The 23,584-nt window shown below is 65.2% G+C and overlaps 1 protein-coding gene across 1 annotated transcript; it reads right to left on the reverse strand.

The window, feature by feature from the left end:
* Positions 1-1,181: 1,181 nt before the first annotated feature.
* Positions 1,182-22,991, reverse strand: AKT1 (AKT serine/threonine kinase 1). Its single transcript, XM_081048640.1, has 14 exons — positions 22,870-22,991; positions 20,264-20,401; positions 9,725-9,853; positions 7,318-7,429; positions 7,022-7,169; positions 6,535-6,666; positions 6,396-6,461; positions 5,354-5,422; positions 5,117-5,242; positions 4,918-5,046; positions 4,627-4,841; positions 4,203-4,290; positions 2,338-2,440; positions 1,182-2,103 (listed from the first exon to the last, which is right to left on the reverse strand). Exons 2-14 carry the CDS (start codon positions 20,307-20,309, stop codon positions 2,024-2,026), a joined length of 1,443 nt encoding a protein of 480 aa, XP_080904766.1. The 5' UTR covers positions 20,310-20,401; positions 22,870-22,991; the 3' UTR covers positions 1,182-2,023.
* Positions 22,992-23,584: the final 593 nt, after the last annotated feature.

Genomic DNA, 23,584 nt, shown 5'->3' on the forward strand with positions numbered 1-23,584 from the left:
AGCCCTGGCGCTACCGTCTGCTTCCGGTCTCTGGACCCCGCTCCCGAGGGACCTCAGGTGAATGGACCACAGACTTGGTCCCCGTGTGTCTGCCTTATTTCACTAGGCCTGTGTCCTCAAGGTCCATCCGTGTCGTAGCAGGTGTCAGGGTGTGTGTCCTCTGTAAGGCTGAGTGACGTCCCAGTGTGTCGGTGGACCAGCTGGCTTACCCATCATCCATTGTGGACACGTGGTGGCTTCCCCATCTTGGCTCTGGTGAAGCGTGCCGCTGTGAGTGTGTCCGCACGTCTTTGGGACCCTTTTAGTTCCTTGGGGGATATGCCCAGAAGTGCATTGCTGGGTCACAGGGTCGTTCTGTTTTTAATCTCTCAAGGGACCACTGTCGTCTGCCAGGCTGCACCGTTTACTTTCCCAACAGTACGCAGGGCCCATCTGATGCGCGATTTTATGTGTCTGAAACCTGGATGTCTCTTCCATCCGAAGCACAGTGTGTGACGGTACGCGTTTGTGGTTTAGAAAAAACAGCTGTGTACATTGCCACTGGTGTGATATAATTCACACCCTGTCACAACGGGCCGTCGGGGACTCGGGACTGGGCTGCTTCCTATATGCCCCCAGACCTGGACTGTCCCCACCCCGTGCTCCTCAGGGCGCCCCTCACAAAAGGGGTGCGGTGGGGGCCGCCGGTATGTGCAGGCTCCCTGGCCCCCGTGGCCTGAGGGACCAGGCAGTGAGGTTCTTGCTGGGCGGGGCCCCCACCACGCCTTCCTTGCTGCGCTGCTGGCTCCCCCCCGGCCGCCAGGTGGCGCGCGCAGCACGCCCTGCGGGGCTGCTCCGCGGGGGCGCCCTCCGCCCTCCGCACCGTCCAAGGTTGCCGTGACCTCCAGCGCGCCGCTCGGGCTCCTTGGGTCGCAGGGGCCTGGCTGTGGCCCAGGTCGTGACCGTGGCCAGCTCTGGGCCCTGTGAGGTCCTTCCTGGTGGTTAGGTGGCCATGCAGCCGGGTGGCCGGGTGGCCTCCGCGGGGTCATGGGGCCGGGTGAAGTCGGTACCGACAGGGACGGCCAGGGCACCCCGCTTGGGCAGCTCCTAGGGGACCCAGGGCAGGGAGACCTTCCCTTGGAGGCTGTCCTCGGGCCTCCGGACACAAAGGACAGGCTGCTCCCCAACAGCAAAACAAGCCACAAAGTTGAAAAGCCATTTTTATTGAAGAATTTGGAGGGGAAGTCTCATAATAGTAAAAATACTAAAGTTGAATGTAAAAAAAAAAACGCCACGGGGCAGCGCAGTGTGCGGAGGACGCAGGAGCGCCGGGCAGGGGCTGGCGCCTGGGGACAGTGAAGCTTGTATAAAGGTCGTGCTACTGGGGAAGCCATCAGGGTGAGACATCCCAAGGGAAAGAAGGGGAGGCAGGAGGGGCTCTCTTCTCTAAGATGAACCCCCCAAATGCACAGCAAGATTTCAACCGCTCCCTCTCCAGGGTTGAACCCCCGCCCCGCCCGCCCCGTGGCCCCATCTCGGGCCACGGGACGGGCTGCTGCATGCCCCCACGCGACAGAGAAGGGACCAGGCCTCGCCCGGGCTGCTTCTGCTGCCTCCGGGCTGGACCAAGGTGGTGATGGCCAGAGACAGCTGGCGAGAGGGACTGAGGGGCCACGGGCGGGGCCCACCCGGACCCCCAATCACACGTGGCTGCAGAAGTCCTCAGCGTCTCCTCCGTGAATCTCAGCATTCTGAAGGCTGAGGCCTTGTCTGGAGAACTGGATGAAATAAATTAAGAAAACCGCAGGACAACCTTCCTCCCGATTGCCTGCCGGCCGGGAAGCCACCGCCTCGAAGACGCACAGCCCTGCCCGTGGCAGGAGATGTCCCCAGATGTCCCCAGCCATGCTGAGAAGGGCGTGGCTCCTCCAAAGGCAGCCAGTGAGGAAAACGTTAAATACAGATGGTCCCTGCAGGCTTCCTCCCCGGTCCATGAGGAGTGTGGCCGTCCACGTTGCGCCCACCAGCACGGCGGGGCTGGCCCTCAAGCCGTGCCGCTGGCCGAGTAGGAGAACTGGGGGAAGTGGGGCCTCCGCTCGCTGTCCACGCACTCCATGTTGTCGTCTGCAGGCGGGAGGCTTGGCTCAGACCCCGGGCCAGGCGTCGGGGCTCGCCTCCCGGACCCCACGTCTGCACCCAGTGAGCCCAAGCCCCAGTGCTGGGGGCAGGGACAGCCACCCCGAGCACCATTCTGCACAGGGGATTTTTCCGAGGAAAGGTGAGCACCACAGGCCTCAGTGAGGGCAGCCCGAATCCTCCCGTCTGTAGAGGGGTGGTTGGTGGGAGATGGCCCCTCACCTTGGTCGGGTGGCGTGATGGTGATCATCTGGGCCGTAAACTCCTCGTCAAAATACCTGGTGTCCGTCTCCGATGTGACCTGGGGCTTGAAGGGCGGACAGAGCTGCGGGGTGGGCAGGAAGTTACAGGCTGGCTCTGCATGGCCCGGCACATCACGCCCCACGTTCCCACTGCTGTCTCCAGGTGGTCCAAGCCGCCCCCCCACAAAGCTCTAGGAAGGAGACTGGCTGGGGAGGGCGGCGGTCTGGGCCCTGTCCCAGCTCAGCAGGACCCCACATCCCCAGGCAGGAGACAATGAACCCATCTTTCCTCCGGCTGTCTTGGTGATGAAAAGGGCGCCATGGAACGAGGAGTATGTGGCGGGCTCCCCGCTCCCCCAGCAGATGCCGTTTACATACACGCCTTCCTGACCATACCGCGGGGGCTGCCGCTGGGCTGGATCATGATGCAGGCACATCCCACTGGCCCCCGACCCACCTGGCTGCTGCAGCGGGCCCAAGGGGCAGCCGTGCCTCCCAGGCCCAGGGAGCAGAGGCCAGTGCCAGCCACCTGCAGGGCAGGGCTCCGGGCCTGCGACATAGCCCTGGGAGAGGCCCAAGCAGCAGTGGGCCACTGCCCACGCCCAGGACCCACCCACGCCAGCCCCAGCCAAGTGTCCTGGAGCACCAGAGGAACTGCTCTGTCCACGCTCTGCCAAACCCACGGGGCTCCTGGAGCCTCCCTGCCATCTTCCCACCCAGGAGATGAGGATGGGGACTCTGGGGCCTTTGCCAGCTCCTATCTGGGGGACAGGAAGGAGGTGAGTCCTGAGTATGGGGTCCATCCAGCCCCGTTCACGGCTCAAGGACACCATTTGGCCCGGCTGAGTCTGGCTGCAGAGAGGACTCATGACCCAGAACACCCAGGACCTGAGGGTAACTGGAAAGGGATGTGCATACGGGAAGACTGTGCTGTCGTTGAGCACCCCCAAAATTCTGCAGACCCTGGCCTAGGGCTGCCCCTCCTGAGGTCGGGGGCCTTCGGTTGAGGCTTCGGTTGAGGAGTCAAGCCCTCGCAGGGCAGGGCCAGGCCTCAGGGCTGGCCACCAGGACACGTGCTGAGCAAGGAGTGGGGATGAGAGTGGGGGTAGGGGTGGAGGGACTCCCAGGGAGGACAGAGGCCTAGCCAGCCGTGTGTGGCCTGTAGGACGGGGTGGGCTGGAAACCAGGCAGACGCGTGCTTGGTGATGGCGCGCAGCACGCCCAGGTACCTGGGCCAGGGCACAGGGTCGTGTGCGGAAAGCAGCTGCCTCCCTCCTGGGAGGTGTCCCTGCCGAGGTAGGGCAGGTGGTGTCCCTTTCCCGCACACCCGGACAGCCAGCCTGGGCTCTCCCTGGAGCACGAGAGACTGAGGGCAGGGGCAGTGCCCTGACTGCACCTCCGGCCTTCAGCACACAGCACTAGGAGGGAGACCTGGTGCCCAAACCTGATGGGGTGCGGCTCACGGGAATCTACACGCACGCAGCTCTTCCTGCAGCAGGGACCCTGCACCGCGTTCAGGAGGGACAAGCCGTGCAGAGCCTCTGAGCCCCAGGGCTGTGAGTGGGTAGATGTGAGTGCAGGGGTGGAAGGGAGTGTACATCTGAGTGTGGTTGTGAGTACGTGGGTGGGTGTGTGGGGGTGAGTGTGTATGTGTGTGTGTGGTTGGGTGTGTATGTGGGTGGGTGTGCACGGGTGTTGAGGGAGTGCATGGTTGGGTGTGCACCAGGGTTTGTGCAGGGGAGAATGTGGATATGCGTATGAGTGGGTGTGTGGGTGTGAATGATGGGTGGGTGGGTGAGCCGGTGTGTGGATGTGCGTGGGCGGGCAGGCAGCAGCCCCACGCACCTTCTTCTCGTACACATCCTGCCACACGATGCTGGCAAAGAAGCGGTGCTGCATGATCTCCTTGGCATCGTCAGGGCCCCCTCCAAGCCTGCGGAGGACACAGGACAAGGGGACGCTGCTGCCACCTGCCCACCCAGGCCTCAGGCCACCCACCAGGGCCCTCCCCCACTGGGTGCGGCCAGGCTGTCAGATAGCAACAGTGCAGTCCTGGGCAGTGCAGGGAGGGCCTGGTGGGACGTGCGTCCAGGCAGTGGGGACACACAGCTCCCTGGATAAGCCCCAGCAGCTGCAGAATGCTGGGTGGGCAGGAGCTGCTGGCAGGAGTGGGGTCCCAGCCAGCCCCAGCGGCATTGGCCCCTCTGCCTGGGCCAGTCCTGCTTAAGGACATCACACACAGCCACCAGGGCTGCCCCCGAACGCTCACCGCTGCTTGGGGTCCTTCTTGAGCAGCCCCGAGAGCAGGGCCTTGGCATCAGGGCTGAGCGAGCGCGGGAAGCGAATCTCCTCCATGAGGATGAGCTCGAACAGCTTCTCGTGGTCCTGATTGTAGAAGGGCAGCCGGCCGCACAGCATCTCGTACATGACCACGCCCAGCCCCCACCAGTCCACAGCGCGGCCGTAGTCGTTGTCCTCCAGCACCTGGGAGACGCACGCACGGGTCACAGGCGGCTGGGACAAGGGGGCTGGGGCACTCGGGGGCACGCGGCAGGCGCACCTCGGGGGCCAGGTACTCGGGCGTCCCGCAGAAGGTCTTCATGGTGGCACCGTCCTTGATGCCCTCCTTGCAGAGCCCAAAGTCGGTGATCTTGACGTGTCCATCCTTGTCCAGCATGAGGTTCTCCAGCTGTGGGAGGGGCCTCGGGTCAAGGCCCACCCCCACCCCTCGGGCCCCGCCCCCACCCGGGCAGGCGCACCTTGAGGTCACGGTAAACCACGTTCTTCTCCGAGTGCAAGTAGTCCAGGGCCGACACGATCTCCGCCCCATAGAAGCGCGCCCGGTCCTCGGGGAACACCCGCTCCCGCGACAAGTGGAAGAAGAGCTGCAGGACGGGAGCCTGAGCGGCGGCCGGGAACCCCCCCGCCCCGGCCACCAGGCCTGTAGCAGTGCCCGCGCTGGGAGGTTCCGAGTGCCGGCCGCCACGCAGCCCTACCTCGCCACCGTTGGCGTACTCCATGACGAAGCACAGGCGGTCGTGGGTCTGGAAGGAGTATTTCAGGGCCTGCGAGGGACACAGGGCTGGGACAGCGGCCCTCCGGCGGGGCAGGGACGCGATGCTGCCCTAGGGGCCAGGCTCGGAGGACCAGCAACGCAGGGTGTGGGGCAAGTCTCTGAATGGCAGGAGCATCTAGAAGCTGGCAAGTTCGGTGAACTTGGGGGCTCCCCGGACAAGGCAGTGGGCAGCAGCTCGATGACCCCACGAGGGGAGGACATGACCTCCATGCAGAGCTGCCCCGCCACCTCCCCACAGGCGGCCTTGCTTTAAAAGGGCAGGCGGATACCAGAGTCTCACCCACAAATGCTGCCCCTGGATCTAGTCAAGCAGCTGGAGCTGAGCCCGGGTCACAGAAAATACAGACAAGGGACAAGCTCAGCACTGTGCTGGGCAAGGGTGGGGTCCCCATGCCATACTGTCGCCCTGCAAGACCCCAGAGGCTGACCCCACCACACAGGACCCAAGTCCTGACCCCTAGGAGAGTGGGGGCCCTTGCAGCCACCTGCTGACCAGCTTGCCCATGCCTTCGAGGAGCTGGCCGAGCCTGGCAAACCAACTTCTAGCTAATTCCTTGTTGTTCCCAAAGGATAACGATTTTGCATACACTCCTCCTGGGCCAAGTCCCCTGGGACAGGGACCCTTCCTGGCTTGAGCCCCACATGGAAGCATCTGGAAGATTGTGGGCAGAAGGGCAGGCACGGGTACTGGGGGGGCTTCCTAGGGCTCAGAGCAGAGAGAAACCCCAGGTCACCTGTCCCCTTTTGCACACGGGGTCAGCAAGCATGGCCCACCAGCCCCACGTCAGGCACCTCCACCCTGCCCACCAGTGCCGGAGTGCTGAAGCCCAGGAAGCCCCGTTTCCGTCCTAGATACAGGCTGGTGAGTGTCCACCTGATCCGTGGCTGGCTCCCGCCAGCACACTGGCCACAGAAGGGCCGAGTTCTGCCCAGAGGCCCAGGTGACCACAGGGACCACTCACCGTCAGGAAGGGGTGCCGGGAGTTCTGGAGGACACGGTTCTCTGTAAGCGTGTGTGCCACCTCATCCTGGAAGACAGGCTGAGTGAGCCCCTGCCCACCCCCGGCGTCCTGCCCCCGCCCGTGCCGGCCCTGCACCGACCTTGGCCACAATGACCTCCTTCTTTAGGATCTTCATGGCGTAGTAGCGGCCTGTGGCCTTCTCCTTCACCAGGATGACCTTCCCGAACGTGCCTTTGCCCAGCAGCTTCAGGTACTCAAACTCGTTCATGGTCTGCAGGGGTAGGGGGCCAGGGTCAGGGGGCAGAGGGTGATGGGCCCAGGGCTACCAGACCAACCTTGGGCTGGCACAGGTGGGGCCCAGGGCGGCTGGAGTCCACATGTCACAGGACAATATGGGGCTAAGTACCCCAAGTCAGCACTGGGCTTTGGGACACGGTGGGAGTGACAGCGCCCAGGCCTCTGGAACCCCAGCGTCCGTGCCTTCCTCCTGACATGGGCTTCTGATGGTCAGACTGCTGTCCACAGGGAAGGAGCCCAGGAGGGAGGTGGGGGGATCCCAGAGCGCTGAGGCCAGCCGTGGGGACCCCGTGAGTGCTGTGCCTCCGAGGGGGTGGGACGGGCCTCACCACGCGGTGCTTGGGCTTGGCCAGGGACACCTCCATTTCCTCGGCCCCTGAGTTGTCACTGGGCGAGCCTGATCGGAAGTCCATCATCTCCTCTTCCTGCCTCTTGAGCCCGTCGGCCACCGTCTGGATGGCAGTCGTCCACTCCTCCCTGCAGAGTGCTCAGGTGAGGTCACAGCCACTTAGGATCTGGGACCCGGGGGACACTGAGACCCAGGCCCCACCCCAGAGCCTGGGAGCACTGGAGAGCGAGGGTGCCATGAGCAGGGGGCACACCACATGCCCACACACCCCCATACCGTTCCTCGGGTGTCTCCACGTGGAAGGTGCGCTCGATGACCGTGGTCCACTGCAGGCAGCGGATGATGAAGGTGTTGGGCCGGGGCCGCTCTGTCTTCATCAGCTGGCATTCTAGGGGGTGGGGCCAGCAGGTGAGCGTGGGCACGCCGCAGACGCCACCCACCGTGTCCTGGAAAGCCCTACCCCTCTTCTCTCCATGTCTCGGTTTCCCTCATAAAATGGGGCTGGGACCCCATTCCCACTCAAGACACTGCTCTGGAGCCACCCCAGCAGGTGTCGGCTGGGTGAGGCCAACCTCCCACTGCACGCCAAGCCATGGCCCTCGACTCACCAGAGGGTCTCGGGAAGGGCTGGCGGGGTGGGGGCCTCGTGGGAAAGCAGCTCGCCCACTATTTCCCCAACCATGCCATGACTACCGGCCCCACTGCCTCTCGCAGGACTGATCCCAGGGGGAGGCTGCCTGTCCTGGAGGTGGCTGGAGGACGTGACCTACCCCACTGATGCCAGCCCTGCCACCGGGGGTGCTGGGAGTCTGGGCTCCACGGGAGTATAGGTTGTCAGGCCTGACTATACACAGCTGGGTTACACACACCTGAGCACACACACGTGTAGCATGCATACCTGCTGCCAAGCAACTGGGAATGTGCCAGGCCCGGAGAGGGGTGTGCATGAGTGTGGGGGCCGCTGAGGGCTCCTAGGCTGGATTCTGGCCCAGCCTGTGAGGCAGGAGGGGGCTGTGGGGCCAGCGAAGGGGCTGACATCCCAGTGTCTGGCCCCAGCAACGGGATGGGCACCCCGCCAGGCTCAGACAAGCACGGGGAGCTGTCTGCCAGGCCTGGGCTGGGGCAGGCCGGCCTCCTAGGTCCCTGCACACCCACTGCCAGCTCCCGCGACCCATTCCAGGGCCTAGCTTCCCACCCCCCGACCCCTGGCTGCAGGCCCCAGCAGCACCACCTCCCCGTCTGGCACAGCTCGGTCCCTTGGCGGTGCCAGTGGCCTAGGGCCTGCTTTCAAGGCCCCGCCCCCCCACACCGCTCAGACAGCCCCTGGCCGTCCCATGTGCCTCCTCAGCCCCATGCACTCGACCTGGGGAGCACTCCCAAGGGGCTCACCCCCAGCAAGGCAGCCCCCACCAGGGCCAAGCTTCCTGCTGGAGCCCTGCAGCTCCCAGGCCAGCCAAGGCCTGGATAGGGGTATGCCGCCAAGATAGGGGTACCTGCCTCCTTGGCCTCTCCTCACTCAGGGCCCCTCCTCTACCAGCTGCTTTGCAGAGGCATGAGGAGCAGGGGTGGGGGGTCAGACCTCACAAGCACCGCTCCCCATAAAGCCCCTCTGCCTGGGGCCGTGGGTGGCAGCAGCTGTGTTCCGCCCACCTCCAGAGGCCTTCAGTGGGTGCATTGGCAATGCCCAGCCAGGGCAGCCAGTGCCAGGATGCGCCTACCTCTACAGGAGTCCTTCCCCGTCAGCCTGGGCACCGCCCAGCTGTGCTACACCCTCCTGAGACCCTGGACCAGAACCTGGGGTCTGGCGAGGTACGGGGCTGAACGGCAGAGGGCAGAGTTAGCCCGAGGGTAGGGAAATCAGAAGGAAACAGAGGTGGAGCCCGGGACCCCCATGGGGGGTATGGCACCCAGTACTGCAGACAGAAGCTTAGGACAGACCTGGGGCTCAGCAGCTGGTCACTCACCCACCCACCGGCCTGTCACGGGCCAGCCCCCAGGCAGAGCCCGGGACCGCGCCCATCTCCACGCCTGCCTGGCCTGCCAGCCCCATGGGGAGGGTCATGCCTGCCGTCCCCACAGGTAGACAACGAGGACACAGCAGCACAGTTTAGAAAAAATGCCAGTTTACCCAGCTTTGGGAGATGCCCCAGGCCAGCCAGGCCCCCTTGCCCATCCCTCAGGTGGGGTAGCCCCCACCCCAGCTAATGGCAAAACAAACACACCACGATAGGGCCCATGGCCTCTGAGAATTCCAGGGGACAGCCACAGGCTCTTCTTGGGAGTTTCGAAGGTCCCAGAAGCTGGGTGCCCTTGTGTACCCTCTTCCTGTCTCCCTACCCAGGGGCTGGCAGAGAGGCCCTGGAGGGCTCCCTCTGACCCTTGCTGGAGGGGCCCCTGGTTTTAGCTGCCCCACGCTGGGCTGTCCCCAGTTGGCCAGGCCTTCCGGTCCCAGAGCAAGAGCGCCCCAGAACAACTCCAGGGTAGCCAGTCTTGGGACTCAGCACAGAGACCCCCACCAAACAGAGCTGGCTGCTAACTGTCCCCAAGGTGACTCGGAGCCAGCACTGCCCAGGCTGGCTCCTGGCCGCTGCCGGCCCCAGACAAAGAGGCCCAGAAGGACCTCAGGGTGGCTCCTGCTGCCCAGCCAGTGCTCCCATCCTCACACGGCCCTGCAGGCACTTACGCGCCACCGAGAAGTTGTTGAGGGGTGACTCGCGCTGCTCCACGTCCTGCGGCCGCTCCTTGTAGCCGATGAAGGTGCCGTCATTCTTGAGCAGAAAGTACCGGGGCCGCCAGGTTTTGATGTACTCCCCTGGGGACACAGAACCATGAGGGGCTGTGCTGCTAGGCCATGTCTTCCCCCCCCAGACAAGCCCCCAACGGCTGCGCCCAGGACACCCAATTGTGCAACCACTATCACCTTCTACGGGGGTGGACAGGGTGAGAGGGACGGCGGAGCTCACCCGCGAAAGCACCCACCTCTGATGAAAAGCCCACCTCCACCTGTGTTGGAAAGTGGCCAGGTGGGCACCTGGACATGGGGGGAAGGGCACAACTGATGGGCGTCTGGCCCAATCCAGAGGGCCGTCCTGGAGGAGGTGGCACCAAGCCAGCGTGTCCCCAGCGGGCACCAGCTACAGCCACCCACTCAGGGCTTCAAAGCCAACAGCTGTCCCCAGCCAGATGTTGGCCGAAACAGTTACTGGGATAACAATGGCAGGTGGGCAGCTCACCATGGCTGACCCCTGGCTGAGGATGGAGCCTGGCATCCAGTGGTGAGGGCAGCACCACACTCAATGGGACTCCTGGGTTTGCCCACCTGCAGCACGTCCGTCCCCGGGCTGGGCACTCGGGACAGAGCCCTCACCGCAAGTATGACAACAGAGCACCATCCTGGGTACCAGGGTGAAGCCAGGCCTGGGGCGGCCGTGTGCTCCTCAGGCCAGACCGGCCACCCTGGACCCCGGCACCGCACCCACAGGTCACCCACGTCCACGGCAAAGTCTCCCAAAAAGTTCTGCGACATCAGCCGTAAACAGGCATTCACAAGGGAACTGAGCAGATGTCCTCTGTGATATTCGAGTGACTGTCATTTTTCATACTGACACCCAGAAAAAATGTTTCATTTACATTTTGCCAAGCAAGGAGTTTGAACAACAGCAGAGAACTTACTAATGAGGCAGCCCTTCCTCACAGGAGCGACTGGGCAGCGGCAGGGAGGGCGTAGGGTCGCTGACTCTGGGCCAAGCCGAGCCCTGGACAGGACCAAAGGGCCCGCGGGACGCTTCTAACCCAGGGCCCCTGGTGTGGCCTCTGAGGCCCTGCCCCCACTGTGCGTGACCCAGGGCCGCTGGGGAGTGGGGCCTGCAGCCACTCCCAGCACTCTTCCCAGGGAGCTCACACACAGGCTGCGTCCCCAGCTCCAGGTGGAGGTCACCACTTGGCCCAGACACCACAAGCCCAGGAAGGACCGAGCAGCCGCTAGCCACCTGCTCCCACCCCAGTGGCGTTTAGCGGGCGTTCATCCAGTTCCACCCTCCAGGCCCCTGGGGATGGGCGGCTGGAAAGGCTGCGGTCCAGCCACCCTCGGGCGTATGCTGGCTCCTGCCCTGGCCTGGGACGGCCCCACCAACCTCCCCGGTCCCCCTTCCCCGCCTGGGCAGCGGGTGGGCGCCAGCAGAGCCGGCTCCAGGGGCATGCCAGCCACCCGCCGCTTGCTCCCACCCTCCTGCGCGCCAGTCTGGAGCTGTCGGACCCTGATGGAGTGCCTCCCATCCCGCCAGCTGCTGCTCTGCAGGACGCTAACTGAGCGAGGAGAGTGATGAGCGCCTCACCATGCAGCCCCCAAAATCCATCTTGATGCACCAACTGCCGCCGGCCCCCCAGTGCCGCGCCCTGCGTGTGCAGTCGGTACACTGTGCCTGCACTTGGTGGGACCTGCTCACCAGACTGGGCCTGTTTCCCCACTGTGAGTTAGGGGGTGCGAGAGCTGCCGGGCACCCAGAACGCACCCAGCCACGGGATTCTGCACTTGCCTTCCACCAGCTTGCACCCACAAGCCCACTTCCAGGGTTGGGAAGGTTCTAGAATCCAGAACGGGGGGCCCAAGGGAGCAACATTCGCCAGAAGAGGCTGGGGCCAGAGGGACCAGGGTCACCCGCGCTGCCCCTGCCTACACCCCCCAGGGCTGAGCCCCAGAGCCAGGAACGGGGGCCTAGCTTGGCTGCTCACCCTTGGCAGCTCAGCAGGGAGGAGCGGGAGCCCTGGGGAGGCCAGGGTCAAGGCTCCCAGACATACAGACCCCTTTCTTCAGTGTCTCAGATGCTCCCGCCTACAAAGGTCCAGCCAGGCGGTCCCTCAGGGGCCATCAGCCGCACCAGCTGCAGCCTGAGCCACGGCCTGCGTCTGAATGAGTCCAGCCCAGACAGGATGCCGGGCAGGCGTCGGGCCAGACAGACAGGGGCCCTGGGGCCCCACGCACTCTCAGGGCTGGAGGTGGCCGCCCGTGCCCAGCCACCACCATCCTCTCAGTCACAGGATGCCTGTCGGAGGGCACCTGCCCTGGAGTCCTGAGGGGCAGGGGACAGACACATCAGCAGTGCTGGCCATGGGACCTTCACTCCAGGCACAGACACAGGCAGGTGACAAAAGGGAAACTCAAGTCTACCCTCAGGACACTGCTCCCTAAACAGGGTCCTCACTCCTCCCCCAGGACCAGACATCCGCCCACAACCAGGCTGATTCCCCAGCAGTGGGCACTCGTGGGTAGTGAGAACTGGCTGGCACCAGGCCCAGGGCGTGTCTCCTCCCTGCTGCCACTCACACCCGACGCTCAGCCCTAGATGCCAGGGGCCCCCCAGTCCTGCCCCGTGCAAACACTCCAAGGCCTTGGAAAGCACTGGGGCTCCGGGGCCCACCCCAGCCCGAGGGACCACGGCACCCGCCAGCAGGCAGGCAGGCCAGATGAAAACTCAGTGGTGCCCCCGTGGGGTTCTCAGAACCCCGACTTGGGCTGAGGTGCGGAGGGGCCCACACTGCCCTTCCGAGACCTCCTCCCAGCCAGGCACCAGGAAAGGGGCTGTGCCCCTGCACCTCAACCTCCAGGCCAGCACACCCACAGTGAGGGCTCCAGGTCCCAGGAGGCAGCTGCCCTGGGAGGGGTGGGGGTGCACAGGCTTAGCCAAGCTCCTGTGTCCAGACCAGGGCTCCCCCGCCAGGGCCCCTCAGCTCGCAGCCCCCTCGGCATCCCCAAGTGCCCTTAACCAGGGGTCCCTTCCACTGTCCTGATCATCCTAGGAGCCAGTGCAATCCCAAGAAGGGGCTGCAGGACCCCCAAAGGCAGGAAACTCCTGGCTGGCAGCCTGGCCCTGCCACAGCCCTCATCACCTAACAGGCCACATAGCCAGGGCTTGGGGGCAAGACAAGCCGGGCAGAGGCCAAGGGCCCGTCGCCACACCTGCCAGCCACGTGTCCCAGGTACCCAGGCAGCAGACTTGGGGGACTGTGTGCTGTGGGCAGCCTGGGCTCAGTCCTGCCATGCCGCCAGGAGTCTCGGCCCCTCCAGCGCCCAGCACGTGGCACCTGGGCCACAGCCACCGGCCACCACGCCCTGAGCTCTGTGAGCATTCTCCCCAAGTCCCCAGTTCTCGGGGAAATTGCTGGATAAACACTTTGCGCAGCAGTGGTGGCGGTGGCTGGCAGGGCGCCAGGCGGCACCGAGCTGTTTCTCCACAGCAAAGCGAGCCCCAGCAGGCCTGGGGAGCGCCGCCAGCTGACAGCAGCGGCCTCCACGCACTCCCCCGCCGACGACACATCCATCGCACCGACAGCTGCCGGGCGCCCATTTACCTTCCCCAGCACAGCGAGCAAATGGCCCTGCTGACGGCGGCCCATCCATCGTCGCCCGCCAGGCAGCGGCACGGGTCACCTCGAGGGGCCTCTGCCTGGGCCAGGCATGGTCCCTGTCCCACCAGCAGGGTCAGGGGAAGGGGGGGCGCACCCCCGCCCAGCACAGCCCAGGTCTGCGGGCATGAATCCACAGGGCTGAGCCTTTCCAAGGACAGCACTTGCGGGTTCCTTGCGGGGGCCAAGCAGAGGACTGACGCCTCCTGACACAGCACCGAGCCCCCGGACCTCCCCCCGACCCATGATCCTGCCCGGGCAGGCAGGGATCCTTACACCCACAAGCCCCCTGGGGAAACTGAGACTCAAGTGAGGGGACTCTCAAGGTCACAGAGAGGCAGGTGGTGACCAGGGACCCAGGCCCTGATGCCCGGGTTGGGCTCGCTCCTTGACACAAACAACCCTTCACAAGTCTTCGGTTCTGCCGTCACGCAGGCTGGGCTCCAAGGACACAGCCCAGTGTCAACTTAGGGGGAACGTGCATGTGTGGGGGAGGTGGGAGGGAGGGCCGAGTCAGAAGCACCGAGCACAGCGGGTGAGCTGGGGGCCGCTCTCCTTCCTGCTGCCCAGGATGGCACCCGGATCTGGGCCTCAGGACAACCTCCCCTTCCAACCCCCCACAGCTGGAGCACGTCTGCCTGGACACCCCACCCACTGGCCGTCTCCCCCTCAGGTGCCCCACGTCGCCCCCCCCTGCAGGCCCGAAAGAGTCCACTTTGGCCCCACCCTGCGGCTGCTGCATCCTGGGTACCCCAGTCCTGCCCGCCGGCTCTGGACGCACAGCCTCTGCCCTGATCCACTGGCCTCCGGCCTGTGCCCACAGCCTCACGCCGCGTCTCCTGCGCCAGAGCCCAACAGCCCTCACCCATGTCACCGCCTGTGTGGAGACCGTCTCGGGCCACAGCCCCACTGTCCAGGTGCCACCTGCTGTGCCCACTGGCTGTGCCGCGAGCCGCTCTCCCTGCACGAGTCCCATGGGCTTTGTCTGGCCTCCCTGGGCGGGCTGTGTGGGCACTCTCCCCACAGCCCACGCCTCAGGGCCATCCTATCAGGCCAGCCTCTGGGTCACCTGCCCTCCCCACCGGATGTGTGCCAGGTCTCACTATGATGGGGTCTGGGGGCGCTGGTTTTCAAAGACCTGGGCTGGGACTGGGGTTCAGGGGCAGCCACAGCTCCATCTCCCTCTGAAGAGTGTCCTGGGGGGTCGGGAGAGGCAGTGGGCAGCCCTGAGCCTGCCAGTCCCCCAGGTTCCCCATCTGCTAGACTCTTAAGTCACAGGCCCCATGAAAGGGGAGTCCTGAGAGCCCCAATCCTGGCCCAGGCTGTCAGGTGGCCCCTGCCCGAGGCCACATAACGCAGATTTTGGGTTTCTAGAATGTGCCCTAGGGACACACCTGTCACTCCTGTGCCAAGAAAGGCGCCGGGTTTCCCAGGCAGGACTAGGGGAGAGGAGCGAGCGCACAGGAGCAAACGGCCCAGCCCCACTAGGGACAGCCCTGAGCAGGACAGCAGGCTCCTCCCAGGGCTCTGGCTGCCCTGAGCACCTGCAGCCAGGACAGTGACATGTGCGAGTCCCACGGGTGGCGGCCCCACCCACAGCCCCTCTCTGCAAACACTCAGAAGCGGCAAGCCAAGCCCCTGCCTAAGTGGCCCCAGCCTCTCCTGCTGGGGCAAAGGGCTCCAGGCACTGTCGGGGGCATGGGCCTTAAGCCTCGATGCCCCCAGGAGAAAGCACGGGTGGGGGTGCGGACACGCCAGCCATGGGATGTGCCCTCCAGAAGGGGCCTCCGCCCCACAGCCGCCCTCTCTCATTTATTTCTGCCCTAACTCAGAGCCACGTGATGGGGGGATGTGCTCTCTCAGCCCCTCCTGTGACCAGGTGGAGGCTGTGCACTCCCAGCCCCCTGCCCTGTCATCTCACATCCTGTCCTTGCGCCCCACACATCTCGCCCAACCTCAGGCCCACCATGTGCCCTCCACCGTGTCTGCTGCCCCCACGCCCCACCCGAGAGGGGCGTCAGCCCTCACCAGCAGAGGCCCTGGTGACCTGCCCGAGTGGGTCTCCCGGGGCCACTGGGCTCCCACCAAAGGCACCTGCAGTGTCCTGGGACCCCCACCACCAACAGGGACCACCAGCGGAGGCCTCTGGGCAGACGGTACCCCCGGGAGATGAGTGGGGGGGCTACAGTCCTGGGGCCCAGCTGGACATCCTACCCAGAGCCCCCAGCGGTGGTAGCAGCGGCACCAAAGAACCCCCCACACCAACCCCAACACGTCAGAGCTGCTTTAGGCCAGGAAGAAAGGAAGCGAGAGGGGCTGAGTGGGGGCACGCCGCTCCCGGGAGCTGGCCAGGGGCTCGCCCTGACCAGGCCCAGCCCAGCCCAGAGCTCCAGGGCTCTCTGCCAACCTTTCCAGGGCCCGGTCTGGGCTGGGGGGCCTTCTGGTGGGGCCGCCGGGCAGGGCCTGGGCCGGGCATGGTGAGTGGGCAGGGGCGGTGGCCTCTGCCCACTGTGGGGTGGCCCTGGAGAGCGGGCAGAGAGACAGCAGCCAGATTCAGTTACGGGATGGCCCTCGGGGAGGGTGCTGGCCCCAAGCCTGGCCGGGTGTGCCCAGGCAGAGGGGACGCCAGCCGCGACGGAGCCAGCTCCCTGCCCTCACCCTCCCACGGCACTTCTAGGAACAGGCCTGATGCAACCCAGCTCGGGCTCCCAAGAGCTGGAGGCGGCGGCATCTGGGCGCGGGGCTCAGGACGATGCTGTGGACACAGCCCCACACCCCTCTCATTCCAGGCCTGTTTCCCTTCTGCACAACACGCACTGTGCTACCCAGGGCAGCTGGGGTATCAACAGAGGCTGTCCCAGGGCCCCAGGCCCTCCCCTCTGTGACCCCCATCGAGTCTGGCCCAGTGCAGGGCAGCTGTGGCCAGAGAGCACCCGGCAACCAGGAAGGAGGCTGGAGCGCTGCCCACTTGGAACCACCAGGCAAGGGCCCAGGGACCAGGGCTGGGCGGGCAGCGACCCCTCACCCCCGGCGCAAGGCCCAAGCTTCCTCTTTTGTTGTTTGTTTTGAAGGGAGAACTCAACACACTCACAAAACAGGAAATTCAGCCCCACATTGCTAGGCCAGCGTCGGCCACGGCCACGGCCACATGCATGGCCTCATGCCACGGCCAGGAGCCCAGGACCGCACCTGAGGAACAGGTGCCTGCCCTCCTAGGCACTGCCCTTCAGAGCAGAGGCCCTGCCCCTGCTGCCACCCTCGGGCGCAGTCCTGGACGCAGGGCATTGCACGAGCTGCAGAGCCCACCAAACAAACTGCTGGGACCAAAGCCATAGCCACAGGCGTGTGACCAGGATGAGATCTAGGGCTGCCCTTTGCCTGACAGCAGGGAAACTGAGGCGCAGGAGGGACACAGGGCGAAGGAAGCAGGCTCCGTCCCTCAGCATCCCGCTGAGCCCTTCCCTGCAGGGCACGTCCATGTGACACCGAGGAGCCCTATGGGGCTCCACAGCAGTTTGCGCTCACAAATGGGTTACACAGGCACCCACAGGCTGCAGCCCCTGGGGTCTGCTCAGCAAAGCCACTGCCTCCTCCAAAGGGGGCCAGGCTCACACTCCACGTTCCCCACAGGGACCCCCAGGAGAGTTGGGGTGGGGTCACGCCAGCAATGTGCAACCACACTGTCCCCACGTCAGAGCCACATGAGGGCTGCAGGGAATACCCAAGACTGGAGGAGCCATGGCCCCAGCAGCCCACGTCCCTCTTGAACAGACGCTGGGGAGCTAGTCAGCAAGGGTGGCAAGGGCCTCCCCTTTCTGGGCCTGGAGCTGGGGGAGGGTCTGGGCCAGGGACAGGTTCAGGGTGGGGCACAGCAAGGCCTGAGACACACCAGAACCCACTGAGCTGTGGACACAGCCCCCCCGCCCCTGTGCAGCTCCTGGGGTGGAATTCACCTGGGGCTCGGACACACCTCCTACACAAACATGGCACAGACACCCACATACCGCACAGGTGCCACTTCCAGGCAGGCCCCAGGGCCAGGGGAACCCCGCTTGCTGGACCATTGCCTGCTGAGGACAGCCAGGCCTTCTCCTGTGCTGGGTCCCTCCCGGCCAGCAGTCAGCCTGCATGAGCCTGGGTAGGTACCCACTCCGTCCCAGGCCCAACTGCTCTCGAGAGCCTACAGCCCCTTCCTTCACCCTCTGTCCCCTCATCTCACTGCCCTCCTCCCCTTTCCCGGCCCACCTGGTCCGGCTGGCCTGTCCATGGGCTGGGGACACAGCACCGGCTCTACCAGAGCAGCTCTCCATGAGCTGGGCTGTAGCCTCGGCACTGCCAGCCCATCAGGCGTAGGGAAAGTGGGCAGGGATGCCAGCCTCAGGGAGACTTGGGCCTGCAGACTTAGCTCAGAGCACACAGCCTGAGGACAAAACCGGAGGCCACAGCCAGGAGCCAGAGGAGGAAGACGTGACAGGGCAGCTTGGGGCAGCTTCTCGGAGAGTGACAGGGAGGTGGGACCTTCGGGATGGCTGGGTGAGACAGGGAAACGTGGTGATGGCCCCCCGCTGCCAGGCATGAGCACAGTTTTCCAGCCGTCACCTCCTGTCTGCTGAGTGCACGGGGACCTGCTGCTGGACGCAAAGCAAAGATGTCACCCTGTCACCCCCCCAGCCCCAAATCGGGTGCTCCTGATTCCCCCCACAGCTAACCCGAAACCACCCATTTCCCCGCTCCATGGCCTGTGCCCCTCACCCAGTCACCCCAAACTCTAGCACACAGGAAGAGCAGACTAGTAAAAGGATGGACGCGAGGACGGCAGGGAACATGACAGTGGCATTTGTGGGGGAGGCAGCTGGCTGGGGGCAGTCAAACGCGTCTGCGACACAGGGGCCCTGGAATGGGGAGTTGGGGGAATGAGGGGCGCCCATGAAGACAGGCCTTCCTTGGTAAGCAGGGGCGGGCGAGCCAGGTGGGACACGGTGCCCGGGCCGGAGCACGACACCCACCTGCACGAGCCACATCCCCTCCTGGGCTATGCAAGGAGCCACCCCTGCCCCGGCCCCCACCACAGCACAGCGCACACTGCCTGGGCTGGGGACAGAGGAGGACGGGCAGGCACGGAGGGGGCACAGGACCCTCTCTCCTGGCCTGGAGGCTGGGGAGCCTAGCTGCACCCTGACTTTGGCCCCCCACAAACCACAAGCTGTACTCCTCTAGGCCTTCCCGACATCAGCCCCCTTCTATAGATGAGGACACCAAAGCCCAAGGAGCTTCACGGACTTGCCCTTTGCAGAGGGACCCATGACAGGGCACTCAAATCGAGTCCAAAGCCAGCTCTCTGGACGCCCGCCCTTCAGAAGACACACCCCCCGACTGACAACGTCAGCTCACGCAGGCATCGCAGGGGTCTTCTGGGTCAGTTCTTCGTCTAACATTCAGTTACCAAATGTTTGCCAAGGTTAAGAGGTCCTGGTCCCAGGTGGGGACCTCCTAAGTGAGACCATGTCCTCGTGTGGCTGCCAGGCGCGGAGGAGAGGAACAGGGGAGTGGGGGGGAGGGGGGGCTGGAGCTGGACCTGACTGGGGGCGGGGCAGGGGTGCTCCAGCAAAGGAAGTGGGACGGGGGAGCAAGGAGAGGGTAAGCACTGGGGGGGGGGGGTGCAGGAGGCCTGGGGTAGCCAGGGCTCCCCATGACCACAGGCCCCTGCAGCCGCCTCACCTCCGTCAAGGCCCAGCGCAGTCCTCCCTACAGCTGCCAGACTGAGCTCTAAAAACACACAGCTGACCACATCCTCGGTCCCCTGCTTCGAGCTCTCTGCAGCCCCCGACCTCATCTCCGCCCCTCCTCTGCCGCCCACCCCAGCTCCTGCACGTTCCCTGTTCTGCTGGGGAGCTCCTATGCATCCCACAAAACCCAGCTCCTCATACCCGCTTTTGCCACACCTCCCTGTCTGCTCCATCTGTCTCTGAGGTTCCCTCTCTCAACAGCCTGTGGGATCCTGGGGTGGGGAGGGGGACGCCCACATGCCATCTGTGGGAGGGTGAGTGTGAGAGGTAGCTGGAGGTCTGGTGAGCACGGGGTCACCAGAACTTTGGGAGGGAACAGGTCTGGAAGAAGAGGAAGTGAGGGGGATGGCTGACCAATCCCTGTCCTGGGCAGGAGGGCAGGGTACCTTGCCCAGGGCACCTCGGGGTAAGGCCTGTCCATCCCCCCACTGCCTGTCCCCGAGCAACAGAGGGTGGGGGCAGGGCTGGAAGATGAGGGGCCAAAGCCTCAGCCCCCATCCCAACAGCTCCTGCCTGAGGCTCTCCCTGGGCACAGGGCTGCGTGAGTGAAGGAGCGGGCAGGCTGGGCGGGCATCAGGGTCAGCCAGTTCCAGCACAAACATGTCCCACAGCCCAGGCCCAGCAACCCTGCCCTGCCCTCAGGAGCCCTCAGGCAGTGCCCTGGGCCACCAGTGAGCTAGGCCTTGGACCAGCCCCAGCGTCCTTGCTGCCTTCCAGGAAAGTGGGGAGGGAGGCAGCAGCAGCTCTCCCTGCCAACCAGGCCCAGCCAGGCGGTCACTCCACCGCCAGCCAGACAGGCTACAGGCCGGGCCTCGGGCCTCACGTCCCCACCCAGGGGGACCCACAAGGCCATGCCCTGCACACCGTGGGAGACACTGGGCCCTGGAAGCTCACCTGGGCAGGTCTGGGAGCCCCAGGGAGGCCCCTCCCATCCAGCAGGCCACCAAAGCACCTGCCACCTGAAGGAAGCCTGTGGGCCAGCTCAGGCCGCCCTGGCTCCAGGCCCCTGGCTCCAGGCCTCCAGGGGCACTGACCTCTTTTGTGCAGCCAGCCCTCTTTCACGATGGCCACGTCGGTCATGCTGTGCGCTGCTGCGGGCCGAGGCAGCCCAGGCGTCACTCACGCTCCTCTCTCAGAAGGGTCTCCCTGAGCCCAGCCAGCACCCACAGCCTCTGGAAGAAGCAAAGGGAAGTGTGAGGCTGTGTCTAGCTTAGGGGCCACTCCTCCGACGTGGTGATGAGCCCAGAAGGCTCGTCCCACCTGGGGCCTCAGCCTGGGTGCACCTTCCCGTGGGGCCTGCTCCCCTCAGTCCTGAGTCACTGCCGCCCCTCACTTTCTTCCCACCACAGACCTAATAAAAGGCCCTCAAAGCTCCGTCCCTCTCACCTAGCCCATTCCCACTCCCCCTGGCTTTTGTACAAATCACTCCATCCCCAAAAGGCCCTCCCAGTGTATCCCAGCCTCCCTAAGCAGCCGACTCAGCAGGCCACCTCCTGTAGGCAGCCCGACTGCTTCAGCGCACACCACCCAACTTCCCCAAGCTCCTGGTGAGGGTGCCCCGTTCTCCATCCACAGTCTTCCCACCCACAGGTGGGGGCAGGGCACATGCTCCTCCTCCCTGCCCCAGACTGGGAGAGACATTCAAACAGGAAGAAGGCAGCACCAGAAGTACAGGCGGCTGGCATAAATGGGAGCCCAGAGCCCTCCAGGGTGACGTGAACCCCTCCCCCGACCCTCCTAAGCCACGGTGCCCCTGCGGGCCTGAATCTGGTTCATTCATTCGGCCAGTGTAGACCAGGCACTGCTGGTTTGCCAGGCTCAGCACTGGGCGCTGGGGACAAAGAGGTTCAGACGGGCCCGTCTATAAGGAGTACCCAGTCCAGGGCGGTTACACATCCGTAATTAGAGCATCCAAAAGGCAATCAACGGGGGGCGCTGTACAAACACAGCGGTCCTGGCACCCGCCCACAATGGCCCACCAGTGGCCCTCTCTCAAGTAGACACTTTGGCCGTTCATCTTGCATGACCCTCCCCATGGCTCCCCTGCTGGATAAACTCCTAGACATCCCTCAAAACCCAGTGCTCACATGACCTGTTCTGGGCATCCCAGGATTCTGCTACCCTCCAGATGGGCAATCAGAGGGCAGGCCCTAAGAGACTCCACTCTGGGACACCCAGGCCAGGCAGGGAGCCCTGAGAACCACTGGAATGGATCCCAATATGGGTCTTCCCACAACCACGAAGATGGCCTCCCACAGACCACCTCACGGGCCTCCTGAGGCAGGGGCTGGGCACCCAGAGAAGGTTGCTTTGCATTGACGGTCTGAGGCTAAATTTAGGAGGGTGGTTAGACCCCACTCACTGCCTGTGTGTGATGCCAGGATAGGGATGACACACTTTGCCTAAGAAAGTGCCGATGTGCTCAGCAGGCCCATGGGCAGCAGCGGGAAGATATGACATGTGAGGATAGGGCTCTGAGCCCCAGCATAGTGGGCACTGGGGGCTCTGGTGACACTGAGTGGGCGTGGCCTGGAGGCAGAGGGCTGGATTCCAAGGCCTCTGGATGTCCCCCTACCCTACCCCCACCCAGGCCTGAGAAGGCCCTGCTGCTGATAGAGTCAGACAGCTGTCGAGAGCCCATGTGTAAAAATACATCTGTACACACACACACACACACTCACACACACAGCCCAACACCCAGGCTGCCTCTCTGCACAGGACTGGCGGGACCCAAAGGGACCTGTATCCTGCTGCCCGGTACTGAGTGCCTTCACCAGACACTACGCGACTGTTGTCATTACCAAAGCCACAACTTCTTAAAAAGTAGTCTGTGCTTCGAAAGGAAACCCTCCTTCTGCCTCCCAACATTGGTTTATAAACTGTATGTTTCAGCTGGGGGGGGGCAGGGAACCAAGCTGCAGGGCCTTCACTCCGACCAGGGGCTCAGAGCAGGCAGGGGTGGCCTGGAGGCAGGCCAGCGGCCCAGGAGTGAAGGAAGAGGCCCTGTGGCCTGAGATCACAGGCCCATGCCCCAACTCTGTCCACCATGGCAGTACTCTGAAACCAGTCCCACCCACACCTGCCCCCACCCTCCAATCTGGGGACCAAGCCCTAGCTGCCCTCCAGACCCCAGCCTCTAGGATGGGTGGGCAGCACCTCCACAGCCCACTCAGGTCAGGAAGCAGTTTCAGGGCCCACGAGGGATAGTAGTCCTTTGTGGGCTGGCCTGGGCCCCCCGCCACCAGGGACAACTTTTTGTCTACGGGAAGATGAGGTCTCCTTCCAATGGCCCACCCCCAAACTGGAAGGAGGGCTGGGGCGAGCCTCGTCCTAAGGCCCCTTAGCCTCCTGTGCTCCGGGCAGCGCTGGCCAGGCGCCGGGGAGCCCCCGACGCAGAGACGCCCCCGTCCGGGCCCGGCCGCGCCGGCCGGCGGGCCACTTCGCCAAGGTCATGAGGGAGGCCGGCACCGGCGGCCCGCACCCCTAGCCCGCGCCCTCCCCGCCCAGGCCGCGCTCGGCCACTTCCTGCTCCCGCGCCTCCATTCCGGCCGCGCCGCCCGCGCCCCGGCCCGGCCGGCCGGGAACAAAGCGGCGGAGCGGGGAGGAAATCCGGGCCCCGGCGGCGGCGGGCGGGACTCACCGGGCGCCGCGTCCGGGCGAGCGCGGGCCTAGCCGGGCCGCGGCCTCCGGCGCGCGCCGCTCCGCATCCCCGCGGGCCGGGCCGGGGACGGGCTGGGGCGGCGCGGGCCGGCGGCGGGCGCTGTCCGGCGGGCCTCGCGCCGCGGGCCCGGTGCTCGTGCGCGGCCGCGCCTCGCGTCCTCCGGAGCCTGCTGCGCGCGCGCTGGGCCGGCCGCCGCCGCTCCGTCCCGCCGCCGCCGCCGCCGCCGGCCCGCCCCGTCCCCGCCCCGCGCGCCCCGCCCGGCCGCCCGCCCACATCCGCCTCCGCGGCCCTGCGCCCCCGCCCGGGCCCAGAGGGCGGGGGCCGGGGCTGGGCCCGCCCGCCCAGCGCCCGCCCAGCGCCCGCCTAGCGCCCGCTGCTCTGCCAGTCCCCGGGCACGCCCTCTCTGGCCTCAGTTTCCCGGGTTGTCCGGTGAGCCGCACTTCTCAGCCTCGCTGTGCGGCGACGAGGACGAATGCCGGCTTCTGTCTCCATGGAAAGGGATGGGGTGGGCTGTAGGTTAGTTTGATATCAGAATGTGCTGTGCCCCAAGAGGGTAGCACCCTGCTGGGTCCAGGGAGAGAGGCGCCAACATTGTCCTGAATGACCCAATCAGAGGTCCCTTCCTCACCGGTGCAGGAGGCTGGGGCGGTCAGGTTGGAGGTGGGCCTGGAAGGCTGGGCCATCTGGGACAGGT

This window comes from Rhinolophus hipposideros (genome assembly GCF_964194185.1).
Source record: "Rhinolophus hipposideros genome assembly, chromosome: 5".
Lineage (NCBI taxonomy): Eukaryota > Metazoa > Chordata > Mammalia > Chiroptera > Rhinolophidae > Rhinolophus > Rhinolophus hipposideros.